This window comes from Bos indicus x Bos taurus, chromosome 5 (genome assembly GCF_003369695.1).
Source record: "Bos indicus x Bos taurus breed Angus x Brahman F1 hybrid chromosome 5, Bos_hybrid_MaternalHap_v2.0, whole genome shotgun sequence".
Taxonomy (NCBI): Eukaryota; Metazoa; Chordata; class Mammalia; order Artiodactyla; family Bovidae; genus Bos; species Bos indicus x Bos taurus.
The window spans coordinates 28727156-28744703 of record NC_040080.1 but is presented as its reverse complement, the minus strand read 5'-3'; the positions used below and the strand labels follow the sequence as shown (position 1 = coordinate 28744703).

Sequence of the window (17548 nt, the reverse complement as noted above, 5' to 3'; positions counted from 1 at the left end):
GCTAGGTTAGAAAAAGACTAAAAAGATATAAAGCAGCAGTCCCTAACCTTTTTGGCACCAGTGTCTGGTTTAGTGAAGACAGTTTTTCCATGGATTAGGGGGTGGGGGGATGGTTTGGGAATGATTCAACAACATTACCTTTATTGTGCACTTTATTTCTATTATTATTACATCAGCTCCACTGCAGATCATCAGGCATTAGATCCTGGAGGTTGGGAGCTCCTGATATAAAGGTAAAATCAGGGAAAGCTATTGAGAGGCAACAGCAGTAATTCAAGTGAGAAGAGATGGCAGCTTGATCCAACTGTGGTAGTGGTGGTGGTACAACACAATGGAATCCTGGCTTTATTTTGCAAGATGAAACTGAGAATTTGCTGATAAATTGGGATGTAGTTTTTGACAGCAGTCAAAAGAACTCTAAAGATTTTAACCTGAGCAACTAGTAGGATAAGGGTGTTATTTAGAGGTGAGACAAGTTGCCAAAGAAGCAGGTTTAGGGGGACAATAATCAGAAGTTTGACTGGATGTATGTTAAGTCGTGATGCCTATTGAATTTCTACTAGAGTTGTTGAGTAATCAGTTGTACATATAACTGGATTTTAGGGGGACTTTCAAGTTGTATTATAAATACAGAAGGAAAAGACATGTAAAGGGTATTTAAAGCTACAGGCCTGGCAATAAAAAGCGAAGAGGGACTGCCCTGGTGGTCCAGTGGTTAAGAATCTACTTCCAATGCAAGGGGCAAGGGTTTGAAACTGGGTTGGGGTACTAAGATCCCACATCTGTGAGGTGAGGCAAAGAAAATATTTTTAAAAGAGAGAAAGAGATGAGTTCCAGGGCAATGTTAAGAGATTAGGGGGCAGAGAACAACGAGGGGGAAACATGACTTCATTATTAACAACTTCCCTTTCAAGGGCATTGGCAACATATAGGCCCTAGTGGCCCTAACATGTTAGTCACTCAATTGTGTCCCCATGGACTGTAGCCTGCCAGCCTCCTCTGTCCATGGAATTCTCCAGGCAAGAATACTGGAGTGGGTGACCATGTCCTTCCATGGGATCTTCCCCACCCAGGGATTGAACCCTGGTCTCCTGTGTTGCAGGCAGATTGTTTACTGTCTGAGCCACCGGGGAATTCCAAGCAGTTTTCAAATTTTTAAAGGATTCACTGTCTCATTTTCCATTTACTCATAACTTGATCCAAATCTTAAACTCTTACTCTTACTCACTCCCCTCCTTTATGCTTTCATCACACTCGTTTTGAATATACTTATTGGTAGTACAACTTGATCAGAGTGTAAAATGCATTTTTGAAAACTGTCAAAAGTAATTTGGGGATTTCGCTAATGAATAAAATGAGTGATCAGGTTGGTTAATACTGTTTTTGATGAAACATTAGGCATGACTGTTGAATAATATCAACAAGCTTACTGTGTGGTTTATCTGCAGATCTAAAAGCAATGTCGACAAGCATGTTCTAAAATGTCTTCAGCAATGACATTACTGAAATATATGTATAGTTTCCAAGAGGACTATTTTCAATTGCCCATTATATGTCATATATATATATATATATAAATTCTGTTAAATTGATTAACACTATTTCTTAAATACTATTTCTTTATCATGTGTATTTATATAGATTCTTAAAGTCCATGAACATACATATTGCTATAAATTATATCTAACTTAATCTTCATTTCCCAGCCTAAGACTGTCTTAAACAACTGCTATTCTCAGTTAAGCTGATTAACTTACTCAGTTCAGTTCAGTTCAGTCACTCAGTCGTGTCCGACTCTTTGCGACCCCATGAATCACAGCACGCCAGGCCTCCCTGTCCATCACCAACTCCTGGAGTTCACCCAGACTCGCATCCATCGAGTCAGTGATGCCATCCAGCCATCTCATCCTCTGTTGTCCCCTTCTCCTCCTGCCCCCAATCCCTCCCAGCATCAGAGTCTTTTCCAATGAGTCAACTCTTCGCATGAGGTGGCCAAAGTACTGGAGTTTCAGCTTTAGCATCAGTCCTTCCAAAGAACACCCAGGACTAATCTCCTTTAGAATGGACTGGTTGGATCCCCTTGCAGTCCAAGGGACTCTCAAGAGTCTTCTCCAGCACCACAGTTCAAAAGCATCAATTCTTCAGTGCTCAGCTTTCTTCACAGTCCAATTCTAACATCCGTACATGACCACTGGAAAACCATAGCCTTGACTCGATGGACCTTTGTTGGCAAAGTAATGTCTCGGCTTTTGAATATGCTATCTAGGTTGGTCATAACTTTCCTTCCAAGGAGTAAGCATCCTTTAATTTCATGGCTACAATCACCATCTTCAGTGATTTTGGAGCCCCCAAAAATAAAGACTGACACTGTTTCCACTGTTTCCCCATCTATTTGCCATGAAGTGATGGGACCAGATGCCATGATCTTCATTTTCTGAATGTTGAGCTTTAAGCCCACTTTTTCACTCTTCTCTTTCACTTTCATCAAGAGGCTTTTTAGTTCCTCTTCACTTTCTGCCATAAGGGTGATGTCATCTGCATATCTGAGGTTATTGATATTTGTCCCGGCAATCTTGATTCCAGCTTGTGCTTCTTCCAGCCCAGCGTTTCTCATGATGCCCTCTGCATATAACTTAAATAAGCTAAAGCAATTGAAAATAATTATTTTTAAAGAGTAAAAGTTCTACAAAGCACATTTAATAATATTTGCCCAGTTCTTATAAAAATTGCTGATTGCAAACAACACAGATTTACAGACAGGCATCTTTGGATGTCTGGCTAATACTAAATTTATAAAGGATGTATTCCCTGAAAACTATGCCAAATATTTTTCAGTGAACAAGTATTTATCAAGTGCTAGTATGTTCCAGATGCACATCATGTTGAGAAGAGTTTGCTCCTTTAAGTCCATCCAAGTGCATCCTTAGAGATTTATATGCACAAAGGAGAGAGCCGAAGTAGTGCTTCTGACTTGCCACATCAGTGGATTCTCCGGGGAGTTTTGCCATGTGGAGGATCCATTTTGCTAGGCTAGTGGAAGACCAGAGAAGCTAGTGAGGCTTAGTGTTACCCTTGCCACTTACTGCATCCAGATTCAGACGTTTAACCAATTAAAGGTGACTCAGATATTCAAGCTGAATTTAGAAAAGTCAGAGGAATCAGAGATCAAATTGTCAACATCTTGTTGGATCATAGAAAAAGCAAGAGAGTTCCAGAAAAACATTTACTTCTGTTTCATTGACTATGCTAAAGTTTTTGATTGTGTGGATCACAACAAACTGTGGAAAATTTTTAGAGATGGGAATACCAGACCACCTGACCTGCCTCCTGAGAAGCCTGTAGGCAGGTCAAGAAGCAACAGTTAGAACCGGGCATGAAACAACGGATTGGTTCCAAATTGGGAAAGGAGTACGTCAAAGTTGTATATTGTCACCTTGCTTGTTTAACTTCTCTGAAGAGTACATTATGAGAAATGCCAGGCTGGGATGAAGCACAAGCTGGAATCAAGATTGCAGGGGGAAATATCAATAACCTCAGATATGCAGATGACACCACCCTTACGGCAGAAAGTGAAGAGGAACTAAAGAGCCTCTTGATGAAAGTGAAAGAAGAGAGTGAATAAGTTGGCTTAAAGCTCAACATTCAGAAAACTAAGATCATGGCATCTGGTCCCATCACTCTGTGGCAAATAGATGGGGAAACAGTGGAAACAATGAGAAACTGTTTTCTTGGGCTCCAAAATCACTGCAGATGGTGACTGTGGCCATGAAATTAAAAGCTGCTTGCTCCTTGGAAGAAAAGCTATCACAAACCTAGACAGCATATTAAAAAGCCGAGATGTTACTTTGCCAACAAAGGTCCATCTAGACAAATCAAGGTTTTTCCAGTAGTCATGTATGGATATGAGAGTTGGATGATAAAGAAAGTGGAGAGCTGAAGAATTGATGGTTTTGAACTGTGGTTTGGAGAAGACTCTTGAGAGTCCCTTGAACTGCAAGGAGATCCAACCAGTCAATCCTAAAGGAAGTCAGTCCTGAATATTCATTGGAAGGACTGGTGCTAAGTCTCCAATCCTTTGGCCACCTGATGTGAAGAACTGACTCACTGGAAAAGACCTTGTTGCTGGGAAAGATTGAAGGCAGGAGGATAAGGGGATGACAGAGAGTGAGATGGTTGGATGGCATCACCGACTCAATGGACATGAGTTTGAGCAAGCTCTGGGAGTTGGTGATGGACAGGGAACCCTGGCGTGCTGCACTCCATAGGGTTGCAAAGAGTCGGGCATGACTGAGAGACTAACTGTGACACAGAAGGCTCCCTCTCTTAAAGACATGATCCATTTGCCATCCTTGGAGAAGGAAATGGCAACCCACTCTAGTATTCTTGCCTGGAGAATCCTGTGGACAGAGGAGCCTGGTGGGCTGCCGTCCATGGGGTTGTACAGTTGGATAGGACTAAAGTGACTTAGCAGCAGCAATTGCCATCCTGGTCTCTCTGACTTGACCCATCTTCAGGGAGTAATGGGGTATAATAGAGCAGTTTTTGGTTTTCCTTAGAGGCTAACTACCATTCTTGGTTCTGGGGATGCAAAGATGGGGGGTCCCTGTTATTGGAAAAATTATTACTTTTTGAGGGAAGAAAAACATCTTTGAGCAATTATATCAGAATATGATAAGTGTTCAAAGCACTAAATGGGAATCTGTGAGAAAATTACTTCTCTGGCTTCACATAGAAGGTGTTGGCACTGTTCAAAGAGATGAGTCAGCCTTCCATGAAGCTTAACTTGATGAGACAGATGTAAACTGTTGGGACTTAGTTTTTTTTTTTGTTTCTTCTTTTCCTTCTTTTGGTTCTCAATATTCTAGCTATGCTGGACTTGACTTGTTCTGACAGTTCACTTTGAAAAAAGTCTGACTTCCATTTTAGGACTTTACCTGTGAAATATGTTATAGCCTTTCTAGCAAGGATCACCATTATCCTGTACACTGAGCATACTGAATACTGTAATTGGCTCATTGTTCCTCGCTGATACTTGGTGGCTGGCCCCATTCCTCTCACAAGTGTTGACATTAATTGCTTAAAGGAAGAAAGTTATTTCTAAATGTAGGTTTACATGTTTCTTATTAGATAAGAGAAACTCACGATGTTTTTCATGTGCTTCACAAGTATAGTCAGCTTCGCGTCTTTGTAGGATATGACTAACTGCACTTTAGGCTTCTTGTCAGCAAACTTCTCACCTGATGAAAGAGTAGAATTTCAGTGAGTTAAATTGGAAGTGGCTGATCATGGGATGGGGGCTTCCCAGGTGGCTCAGTGGTAATGAATGCGCCTGCTTACGTAGGAGACGCAGGTTTGATCCCTGGGTGGGGAAGATCCCCTGGAAGAGGAAATGGGAACCCACTCCAGTATTCTTGCCTGGGAAATCTCATGTACAGAGGAGCCTGGTGATCTACAGTCCATGGGGCTGCAAAGAGTTGGACGTGACTGAGCATGACCCATGATACACTGAACATTCAAAGACTAAAACTAAAATATACTCCATATATTTACCTCATCTCTTCCTTTCCAGTTCCATGGCACCTAGTTCAGATGCATATGGATCTTTTGCCTAAATTGCTAGAACACTCTCTTGCCCATCCCCAGAACCCAAATGTAACCCATATTGTACACAATTACCAGTATAATCTTCCTAGGGCAACTTTTATAAAATTACCCTTTCAATCAAAGTACTGTTCATAGCTTTCCATTGCTTATGAAAAAAATTCTGAATTTCTCGGCTTCATATTGTTGCTTCTTATTGAATCCATGTTTGTTTTATTTCCCATTAATATTATTTCATACTGCAGTCCATATGCTCAGTTCTACAGACATGCTCTGCTATTTGCTTCCAGACATTGCTCATATTATTCCCTTTATTTGAAATGATCTCTTTTCACTATTTCTGGCTGTTGAATTTTTACCTCTCCACAAAGCCGAATTAAAATGCAAAATAGTTTCTGTGGTCACCTCCCTCTGAATTTCACTAGCACAGCCCTTATCACTTATTATTTATATTTTAATTATTACCTTACCTGTCTCAATTTGCTTAGTAGATTACAATCTCCCTTAAGGCTTACTTTTTTCCCTCTTTCCCCAAAGGATATGTAAATCAGCACTTGCTCCATAATGTTGCACTAAACGTCTATTTAATGACAAAAGTAAACCTCAATTTTCTTTTCAAGTTATATAATAGCATTCCAACATTAAAATGAAGGCTTTAGTTTTTTAATTAAAAATTTCCAGTTTATAGCCCAAGGATTAAATATAATTCACAGTTTTCTAATATTTCCCTTGGTAATCACTGGTTGTATGTTCTCTGAGGGAATTCAGAGAGAAGAAATTTATTAATAATAAGAAATTTGGCAATGTCTTGTGGGCTTATTGGGGTCTAGGTTGTTTTCTGATAGTCAATCTTAGCTCTCTGGCCCTAACGTTTGAGTATTAAAGCTGAGTGGTATGTTTCCTCTCCCAAAGTCTTTTACATGTTTATTAGAATTGCACACATTGTAAACAGCTGTATTAATTATTAATAGTTTTCATGTTAATGTGGATTATTGACATTGAAATAATTAAAATTGACATCGAGTGTTTCTTACCACTAAAATGACAATTATGTAGATAAATAAAGAATTCTTCCTAAGAATATCTTGATTACAGTGATAGAGTGATACTGTGAGTCTGAGATACTATGAGGTAATTCTGACTGTATTACATGGGTAAACTGCATTTCATGATTAAAAAATGTAGCTGAACTTTTGGTATGAGGATGCTAAAAAATGCTGATACTTTCTGATGAACAGTGAACATTATTTTTGAATTAAAGAGTGAAAGGATTATTAGACACATTAATTAGAAACTTAATGTGTTGAATTAGAGGAGCATTAATTCAAAGATAGGAGATTAGTATAAATTTATGGATGAGTGTCTAAATGATAGCCATACAACTGTTACTTGAATTGACAAGAGGATCAGTTCGGTTCAGTTCAGTTGCTCAGTCGTGTCCGACTTTGCGACCCCATGGACTGCAGCATGCCAGGTTTCCCCGTCCATCACCAACTCCCAGAATGTACTCAGATTTATGTCCATCGAGTTGGTGATGCCATCCAACCATCTCATGCAAGATTAGTAACCAGAGTATCCATTGAAACACGTCAGAGTTTAGAACCCACTGGAAACGCCAGCCACTAGGAAGTCACCAACTCAATGGACATGAGTTTGAGCAAACCCAAGAAGCTAGTGAAGGACGGGGAAGCCTGGTTGCAGTAGTCCATGGGGTTGCAAAGAGTCAGATACGACTAAGCGACTAAACAACTGCAACACAGAAGTCCTTGTAGTCAATGTAATAATAGTCGAGGTGCTTAGTATTTCTAGAATACTTATCGTATGCCAATGGTGGGCTCAGAGTTTCACGTACATAACTCACTAAATCCTCACAGCAAATCTATAAAGTTTATGTTTACTTCCATTTTACACCTGAGGAAATTGAAGTGTTTGGTCCAAGCTTATGCAGACAATTAATGATATCTGGTCAAATGATCTCTACAGCCTGTTTTTTTTTTTTTGGTGTGATTATATGTACATAAAATAAAATAGAATTACAGCCTGTTTTTGAATATCATGCGGTAAAGGGTAGATGAAGAGTCTGTAAACTAAGGGGAAAGACTTTAAATGAACAGCCCAGAGAGGGAGGCTTTTTTTTTTTTTTTTTTTTTTGACTACAGGGCATATGAGATCTTGGTCCCCCTACCAGGGATTGAACCTGCGCCCCTGGCATTGGAAGCTCAGAGTCCTACCACTGGACCATCAGAAATCCTGAGAGAGATTTGAGAATAGCTTCAGATGGACAAGAAGATGCTAGAATATTTTGATTTTTCTGTTTCAAGTTATTCTGGGGGAATCTCATCATGCTTAATCTAACCATTTATAGTAACCCCAAGAACTGTTAAAATAATGTTGATCCAAAGAATGACCATGTTGAAATGCTTGAATGCATGCCATACAGTAGATAATACAGGGCTTATTATGCATAATGTGTACATTCATGTTAAAAATGGCATTTCAAAATTTAACTTCCTTTCAGCTGATAATATATTCATATGATTCAAAAGTGAAAATGCATTTTCAAAGTACACAGTAAAAAGTCTTTCTCCTGTTCCTAATACCTATCCAGCCAGTTCTCCAATTATTATTTTATTAGTTTTGCAAGTATTCCTCCAGAGGGACACATATTCTTCCAGAATTTCTCCATTTAAGTAAATATGAATAAGTATTTTTATTCTTCCCCCTTTTCCTCAAAAAGAATAGCATATTTACTCTTCTGCACAACCATCTTGGAGATACTTTCATATCAATAATACAAAGCTTCTTTATTTTTAAATATACTTTCAGAATATTCCATCATGAGGAAATACCATAATTTATTTAACAATTTACCCACTGATGGGCAAGTTGGTTGTTTCCAATGCTTTCCAGCTGTTACAAACCATGCTGCATTAAATAGCTTTGTATGTGTATTATTTTGTACCCCTGTACAAGTGTTAATAGGATAAATTTCAACAGCAGAATTTCGGGGTCAATGGGTATTGGTATTTGTAATTTTGGTAAATTCGCCAAATTGCCTTCCATGAAGGTTGTACCAATTTGCATTACCACCAACAGTGTATGAGTACTTGCTGATTCATAACCAAGCTTGTTAATTAAGTTTTTGAATTTTTGCTGATCTGATGAGTTAAAACAGGGTCAGTGTAGCTGTAATTTTCATTTTTCTTACGAGTGACATTGAGGATTCTTTCATTTCATTAAGAGCCACTTGCATTCTGTTTTTGTTTTCTGAAGGTTTGGATTTATTTATTTATTTATTATTGTATTCTTTACACTTTTATATTTGGTCATTTTTAAAAACCAATTTATAGGAGATGGTAACATGTTAAATACTTGCAAATATTTCACCCATTTTGTCACTTATCTTCACTTTTTTGAACTTTGCTACAGTGTCTTATATCATGCAGAATTGTTACAGCTTCTGAATTTATCATTGTCGTTCAGTTGCTCAGTTGTGTCTGACTCTTTTTGACCTCATGGACTGCAGCATGCTAGGCTTCCTGTCCTTCACCATCTTCCGAAGCTTGCTCAAATCATGTCCATTGAGTCGGTGATGCCATCCAACCATCTTGTCCTCTATCATCCCCTTCTCCTCCTGCCTTCAATCTTTCCTCACATCAGGGTCTTTTCCAGTGAGTCAGCTCTTTGTATCAGGTGGCCAAAGTAATGGAGCTTCAGCTTCAACATCAGTCCTTCCAATGAATATTCAGGATTGATTTCCTTCAGGATTGTCTGGTTTGATCTCCATGCAGTCCAAGGGACTCTTACGAGTCTTCTCCAACACCACAGTTCTAAAGCATCGATTCATTGGCACTCAGCTGTCACAGCTATTGCAGCTCATCCCAAGATTAAAAAGAATTTTTCCATGTTTTCTTTGTCATATATATGATTTCATTATTTACATTTAAAGTCTTTCATTCACTTGGTATTTTTCCTGGCATATGGTATGAAGTATACTATGCCAACATTCTTTGTTTTCTCTTACTGGTTTGGGCACCTATTAAATTCCTGAACATATTTGACTCTATGGACATTCTATTATGTTTTACTTGCTCCTCTACTTATGCACTGACATCACACCATTTTAATTATTGAGACTTTTAATGTGTTTTTGTATCAGATAAGGCAACCTCACCTCTTTGTTTTGCTAAGTTTTCCTGATTTTTCTTTGTTTATTTTTGTTTATAAACCGTAGAATTAGCTCATGTTGTTAAAAATAAATCTTCTGGAGATCAATCAAGATGGTGGGGTAAGGGGATGTAGAGCTTACCTCCCCTCAAGAACATATCAGAAAATACATCTAAATGTGGAACAAATTTCACTAGAAATTGGCAGAAGGACTCCTATACAATCAAGGCTATAAGAAAGATATACATGTAATCAGGTAGGAAGGAAAGAAAAGAGATTGAGTTGGGATCTTTGCTCCTGGGAGAGACTCAGAGGAAAAGGGAGAATTCATTGGAAGACACCTGCCCTGGGGAGTGAGCAGTGAGAGCTGTGGGTTGGGCACCCCAGTCCTGTAAGAAGCGCCCCCTTGGCTGGCTGGGGGACCACTGGAACTAGTAGGGGAGCTGTGAGAAGCCTGGATTCTGCTCCTGAGGAGCACATGCACACTGGCTTGCCCCCAGGACGGGCAGAAGGAGGTGGTCAAGTGGCCACTCGGTTTCCCACAACCACCTTGGTGCATGTCCCAGCCCCAGTTGAGTGAATATTCCAGCCCCATTCACTCTTCATATCACAGTGTGGTGTTGGATCTAGGGCAGCTATTACTGAGGAGAAGACATAACTTAGGGATCCAGAGACTACCCAGACCCAGGGCAAGTCTTGTGGGGTGGCAGTGGCCATGGTTGGTGCTTACTCAAGCTGCGCATCAGAAGCAGCCCAGAGCTCTGAAAGCAGCCCTTCCACCGCAGCTCATGCCCCAGTACATGCTGAGTATCCATGTGGGGCCCTGCCTGCCCTGTGGTGTGGCTCCACAGTGGAAAGGAGGGTGGTGGAGGCTGGGGGCAGTGACTGACTGTGAAGGATGAAGAATACTTGGACCTCAGGCTGCAACTGAGCTAAGGGACACACTTGCAGGTGCTTGCACAGGCAGTGTGGCGCAGAAAGCTTGGACCTCTGCTATGGCTGGCACAAGCTGATAGCTTGCATGGGCCCCCTTGCTTCAATACTCCCCAACTCTGGGACATAGGTTCCAGGGTGGGGATAGGGGAAAACCCACCCTTAAAGGCACCTGTGGGTTTTCCTTGGTGGCTAAATTGTAAAGAATCCGCCTGCTAATGCAGCAGACATGGGTTTGATCTCTGATCCAGGAAGATCCCACATGCCTCAGAGCAACTAAGCCCGTGCGCCACAACTACTGAGCCTGTGTGCTGCAACTACTGAGGCCCTTGCACCCTGAAACCTGTGCTCCACAAGAGAAGCCACTGCAAAGAGAAGCCCGCATACCGCAGCAAGAGAGTAACCCTGCTTGCCGTGACTAGAGAAAAGCCTGGGCAACAAGGAAGACCCAGCAAAGCCAAAAATAAATAAGTAAAACTGTTTTAAAAAGGAACTTGCCATTTTTTAGCACTTGACTCCAGCTCCAGCCCTTCCATTTCCAGTTTCACTCCCTACCAAGGGGGTAGCTGTCATCACACCCTGACTAAAGATGTGATTTGCACCCATGTCAAATCCAGCTCTCCCATTAAAGCCCTGAGTGTGTGCGGTCTGAATAGGGATGTTCCCACATAAGAACACCCCTTCAAGACTGCAACAGGCAACTGTTTCACACTAAATTCATGGAGTCAGAGAAAGTTAAGCAAAATGAAAAGACAGAGGAAATGCTCTCAGTTGAAAGAGCAAGAGAAAACCCTTGAAAAAGCAGATAATGAAACAGAAATAAAGAATTCAAAGCACTGGCAGTCAAAATGTTAATTGAATTAGGGTAAAGAATAGATGAATACAGTGGAAAATTTACAAAGAACTAGAAAATATAAAAAAGACTCAATCAGAAATGAAGAATTCAATAGCCTAAATAAATAACATACTAGAAGGAATGAATAGTAGATTGATACAGAAGAAAGCATGAGTGATCAATGAAACCAGGAGTTAGTTTTTTGAAAAGATAAAATTGATAAACATTTATCCAGGCTCACCAAGAAGAAAAGAAAGAGGACCCAAATAAAATGAGAACTGAAAGAGAAGATACCATAGAGATACATACTGATACCATAGAGATACAAAACAAAACAAAACAAAATCATAAAATACTACCATAAGTCAGATGCCAATTAATTGGATAATCTAAAAGAAATGGACAAATTTCTAGAAACATACAGCATGTCAAGATTGAGTCAAGAAAAATAGATAATTTGAACAAACCAATCACCAGTGGTGAAACTGCATTTGTAATTTAAAAACTCCCAGCAAACGAAAGTTCAGGACTGGATGACTACACAGGGGAATTTTACAAAACATATAAAGAAGGACTAATGCCTATCTTTCTCAAACTATTCCAAAAAATTGAAGAGGACAGAAACTGTCAAGTTTATTTTACTAGGCCACCCTGATACCAAAACCGGACAAAGACACTACAATAAAATAAAATTACAGGCTAATTTCTATGATGACTATATATGTAAAAATCCTTAATAACAGAAAAGTGAATTTAACAATATATAAAAAGGATCATTCACCATGATCAAGCTGGTTTTATTCCAGGGACACAAAGATGGTTCAATACTGACAAATCCATCAGTGTGAAATACCATATTAGCAAAAGGAAGGATAATCATTACATGAGCATCTTAATAGATGCAGAAAAAAACATTTCACAAAATGCAACATTTATTCATGATAAAAACTCTCATCAAAGTGAATACACAGGGAGCGTATCTCAATATATCTTCTTGCTCAGTTGTGTCTGACTCTTTGTGACCTCATGGACTGTAGCCCGCCAGGCTCCTCTGTCCATGGGATTTCCCAGACAAGAATACTGGAGTGGATTGCCATTTCCTCCTCCAGGGGATCTTCCCAACCCAGGAATTGAACCCTCTCTTCCAACTCCTGCATTGGCAGATGGATTCTTTACCAAATGCACCATCTGGGAAGCCCACGTATCTTCTTGGACATAATAAAATTCATTTAGGACATGCTGACAACTAATATCATATTCAATGGTGAAAAGCTTTGTTCTAACTCATATATTTACTTTTACCTTTATCCATTTTTTTTTTTTTTGTCTTCCTTTGGTTTGTTTTTTGGCTTTTATTCTAATTATTCCAATTTCCCTCTGAGCGCTGCTTTATCTTTCTCTTGTAGTTTTATGAGATGTGGTTTTTCATTATTGCTATTCTTTGTAAGTTTTGTAATTTTGATTTGTAAGTCCTTTGACCCAAAAGTTGTTCAAGAGAACTTAATTTTTTAAACCTTCAAACTTAAGTATCTTTTAGCTTTATGAATTTTTCCATGGGTGTCTCACTGTATTGTCTCATGATCAGGGAATATTTCTTAGGCAATTTCTACTTTTGAGGATTTATTGAAATTAATTTCCTTTGTGACTTACTATATAATCTGTTTTCATGAATATTGCATGGGCTCTTGAAAAGAAGATATATTCTCTATTTTCAGAATAAGAGTTTGGTATAAATTACAGTTTGCCTTATTAATGTTACTATTTAGTTTTTCTATGTATAGCTTATTTTTTCTACTCAATCTTTCAAAAGTCAAGAGAAGTAAATTAGAATATCCTATTACTGGTTTGTTTTTGTCTGTTTCTCCTTGTATGTTCCACAATTTCCATAATTTTATACATGTTGCAGCAGTTGCTTATATCTTTATTGAGAATTGTACTTGTTATAGTCTAAAGTTCTATTCAAGTCTTCTGGGACTAAATTGCATTTGTTTTTACATATGCTTGTGACTTTTGATTTCCATGTTCTTGCCTTGCCTAATATGTGTGTGCTCAGTTGCTCAGTCGTGTCCAATTCTTTGGTGACTCCATGGACTACAGCCCACCAGGCTCCTCAGTCCATGGAATTTTCCAGGCAAGAAGACTGAAGTGGGTTGACATTTCCTACTCAGGGAATGTTCCTCACCGAGGGATTGAACCCATGTTTACTTCATCTCCTGTAGTGGCAGGAGGCTTCTTTACCACTGAGCCACCTAGGAAGCCCCATTGCCTAATATACCTATGCCTATATTTCAATTTTCAGTCTTCCAAAATCATTTTGCTTTAGGTGTATTTTTACATTAAATATAGTTAGGATTTTCCCTTTCACTCCTATAGGAATTTTCTTAATAGAGTTATATTTATTGATATATAGTTTTTCTCTTCATTCTTATTTTTATTGATATAATATATTCTCTCTTTGTTCTTATTAAATTAGTAAAGAAATAGCCCGCGCCGCCGCTGCACTCACTGGCTGGTCCCGTGCGGGCGCCGAGCTCCCGCCGCAGGAGACGACCACTAGGGCCGCTGCCAGCACTTTAGCCCAGCCCCGCCCCGGCCGGAGCCCCCTGCTCTGTCGCGCGATGAATTGTCACGACGAAGCGCTAGGGGTGCAGCGCCACGCCAGCGAGGAGGAGCTCAAGAAGGCCTATCGGAAGCTGGCCCAGAAAGGGCACCCGGATAAAAATCTGGATGATGCCGCAGAAGCAGCTGAACAATTTAAACTAATCCAAGCGGCGTATAATGTGTTGAGCGACCCTCAGGAAAGCGCGTGGTGCAATTATCATAGAGGAGCTCTGGTGAAAGGTGGACGTGATGCAGAATATCAAGATGACAGCTTAGACTTGCTTCACTATTTCACTGTGACCTGCTACCCTGGTTATGGCGACGATGAAAAGGGCTTTTACACGGTGCACGGTAATGACTTTGAAATGACTGCAAAGGAAGAACTAGAATCTGCTTTAGAAGAGGACATGGAAGATTTCCCAACTTTTGGAGACTCCCAGAGTGACTATGATATGGTAGTCCACCATTCTATGCTTACCGGCAGAGTTTCTGCACTCAGAACTTTGCTTGGAAAGAATATGATACACAGCAGGCTTCAAACGGCTGGGAGAAACGAGCCATGGAAAAAGAAAACAAACGAAAAAGTGAGGAAAAGTGAGGAAAGGGGAGGAAGGAGAATGAACTTGTCCGTCAGCAGGTCGCTTTCATCCATAAAAAGGATAGAAGAGTGCAGGCTCATCGAAAGCTTGTGGAAGAACAAAATGCAGAGAAGGCAAGGAAAGCGGAGGCAATGAGGTGGCAGCAGAAGCTAAAACAGGCCAAGCTGGCAGAGCAGTACAGAGAATAGAGCTGGATGGCAGTGGCTGACTTGGGGAAGGAGCTCAGGGAGATGGAGGCGCAGTATGAAAAGCAGTTTGGAGATGGATTGGGTGAAGATGAAGCGGAAGAACTGGAGCTCAGAGACAGATAGGATGGTAAAGACAGCGACGAGGCAGAGGACACAGAACTTTATGATAGCCTTTACTGCCCCGCGTGTGATAAGTCTTTCAAGACTGAAAAGGCTCTGAGGAATCATGAAAAATCAAAGAAGCATCGGGAAATGGCTGCCTTATTAAAACAACAGTTGGAGGAGGAGGAAGCAAATTTTTCAGGACCTCAAACTGGTGAAAACAGTCTGAATGTCAATTCCTAGGAAGAAATGGAGGAGGCGCCAAAACAAAAGCTTTCTAAAAAACAGAAGAAAAAGAAACAGAAACCAGCACAGAACTGTGATGATAATTTCAATGAAAATGGAACTGGAGAAGGAGTAAAGCTTGACCCGGAAGATACCAACCTAAATGAAAACAGTGCCAAAGAATTGGAAGATAGTCTCCAAGAAAATGTTGGGGTCACAGAGACTGTGGAACTGTGCGATGACCCAAAAACTGAGGCTAAAAGGGTTTCTAAACCCAAAGGAAAGAAAGCCAAAGATACTAAAAAGTCTGTCAGAGTACCTGCTGAACCACAGACAATGAGTGATGTGCTTATCAGCTGTACAACCTGCCACAGTGAATTTCCATCCCGAAATAAACTTTTTGATCATCTAAAGGCCATCAGTCAAAGAGCACCTTCATCCTTAACATCTTTAAACAGTGTAACAAATAGTTGAAACAAAAAAGAGAGACTTAAAAATATAAATTCTGCCAATGCTTTTTCCTTTCAATTGTCTCTAGATTTTGAAACCAAAAACTGAAGTGAAATTATCTAAAGAGTTAAAATTTCAGTGATCTGCAAGATCTGCAAGAATGATCTTGTGGAAGATTATTTTTTATCTTGTAAAAACATTTTTAAAAATATATATATTTTTAAACATGTCATTAGTGACTGAATTCTACTTTTGCCATCTGAAATTGACTTGAATATCTCAAAACAGGTAAATATTGTAAAGTATGCATTCTTGACTTTTGTTGGCTCATGTGGACAGAAATGTACAGGAGAATTAAATTAACACATAAAAAAAGAACTATAACTTTTAACAATGATTTTTAAAGAAAGTCTTTCACGAAGTAATTTGCTTTATGTACTTATGATATTTATAGAAGTTTTAATTTTTGTTCTAGTGGTTATTTTATTTAATATTCTTAGACTTTTATTTCTTTTGACAATATTTCTTTCCTAATAGAAGCAAAGATAAAATTAGTGTGATGATCTTTCTCATCTACTTTGATCTACCACCCAATTACATTCAATGTTGTGATCTTTCTCAGTGTTTTTCTAATACTAATATTACATATGCTAAAATTTTTTATTGCTTGATTTGCTACACTTTAAGTGATATCTTTTGACACAGAGCTATTAGATATGAGGTAATTAGAGAAAGTTTTTTCTCATCTTTGTTTCATCTTTTCCTTCCTATATCAGCCACAGCAACAGTCTAAAATAATCTAATTACATGAGATTATATGAGATGCTATAGCAAAGTGTATATTTTAAAGCTTTCCAACCCCATGGACTGTAGGTGGCCAAGCTCCTCTGTACATGGGATTCTCCAGGCAAGAATACTGAAGTGGGTTGGCAGTCCCTTCTGCAGGGGATCAAACCCAGGTCTCCCATACTGTAGGTAAATTCTTGACTGTCTGAACCGTCTTCCTACCAGGGAAGCCTAATCTAAAATAATCTTCTAATTAAAAACATGAGATCATATGATATATTGTAGCAAAATGTATATTTCAAAGCTTTCAGTGGAAAATTTAAAAAACAATACAAGTATTTATTTACAGACAATCATAACTAGCCCTTCATCTCTTGTCCTTCCATATCAGTAAAATTTAAATTCAAAACCTGAGTAACATGGACTTCCCCAGTGGCTCAGAGGTAAAGAAGCCACCTGCCAATGGTGTAGACTTGGGTTTGATACCCGGGTTGAGAAGATCTCCTGGAATAGGAAATGGCAAACCACTCCAGTATTCTTGCCTGGGAAATACCACAGACTGAGGAGACTGGCGGCTACAGTCCAGGGAGGTCACAAAAAGTCGGCCATGACTGAGCGACTGAGCACGCTTGCATGAGTAACATACTTCAACCTATGGACAATTGGTCTGGGCTTTGCCAGAACAAGCAGCTAGAACATTAACCAGAGAGACCTTGCCATAGAGACTGTGTGGCTTCCTTTTAAAGTAACATCTCAAAGGGAAAGTAGTGATGTAAGGTAATGATTGAAAGCTCCTCTTTGTAATCATTTATAATTATCAATGGCATCTAAACATGCTCATTAATTCATCCTCTTAACTCTGGCAACTGTTGTCTTTGATCAAGTTCTAGCCCATTACCTACATTATTATTTCTGTATTGTGACAAAAATCTATCTTCTGTGTATCAGAGCTGCGTACTGGTGGAAGGTGGATAATTTTTATTTTTGTAAAAGTATTATTTGGCATGGTGGCTGTATTAATTTGTGGGGAGTACAGAGAGTCTGTCATTAGAGAATTAAAG

At 39.4% G+C, this 17548-nt stretch overlaps 1 protein-coding gene and 1 pseudogene across 4 annotated transcripts in view; one reads left to right on the top strand and one right to left on the bottom strand.

The window, feature by feature from the left end:
* PIK3C2G (phosphatidylinositol-4-phosphate 3-kinase catalytic subunit type 2 gamma) overlaps window positions 1-17548 on the bottom strand; it is a 664807-nt gene that overhangs the window by 31756 nt on the left and 615503 nt on the right. For all 4 annotated transcript variants that reach the window (XM_027541447.1, XM_027541446.1, XM_027541448.1 and 1 more), the window contains one exon: window positions 5143-5237. In XM_027541447.1, coding sequence (XP_027397248.1) covers window positions 5143-5237 — 95 coding nt within the window. The remainder of the gene's footprint in view (window positions 1-5142; window positions 5238-17548) is intronic.
* Window positions 14155-15809, top strand: LOC113892955 (annotated as a pseudogene).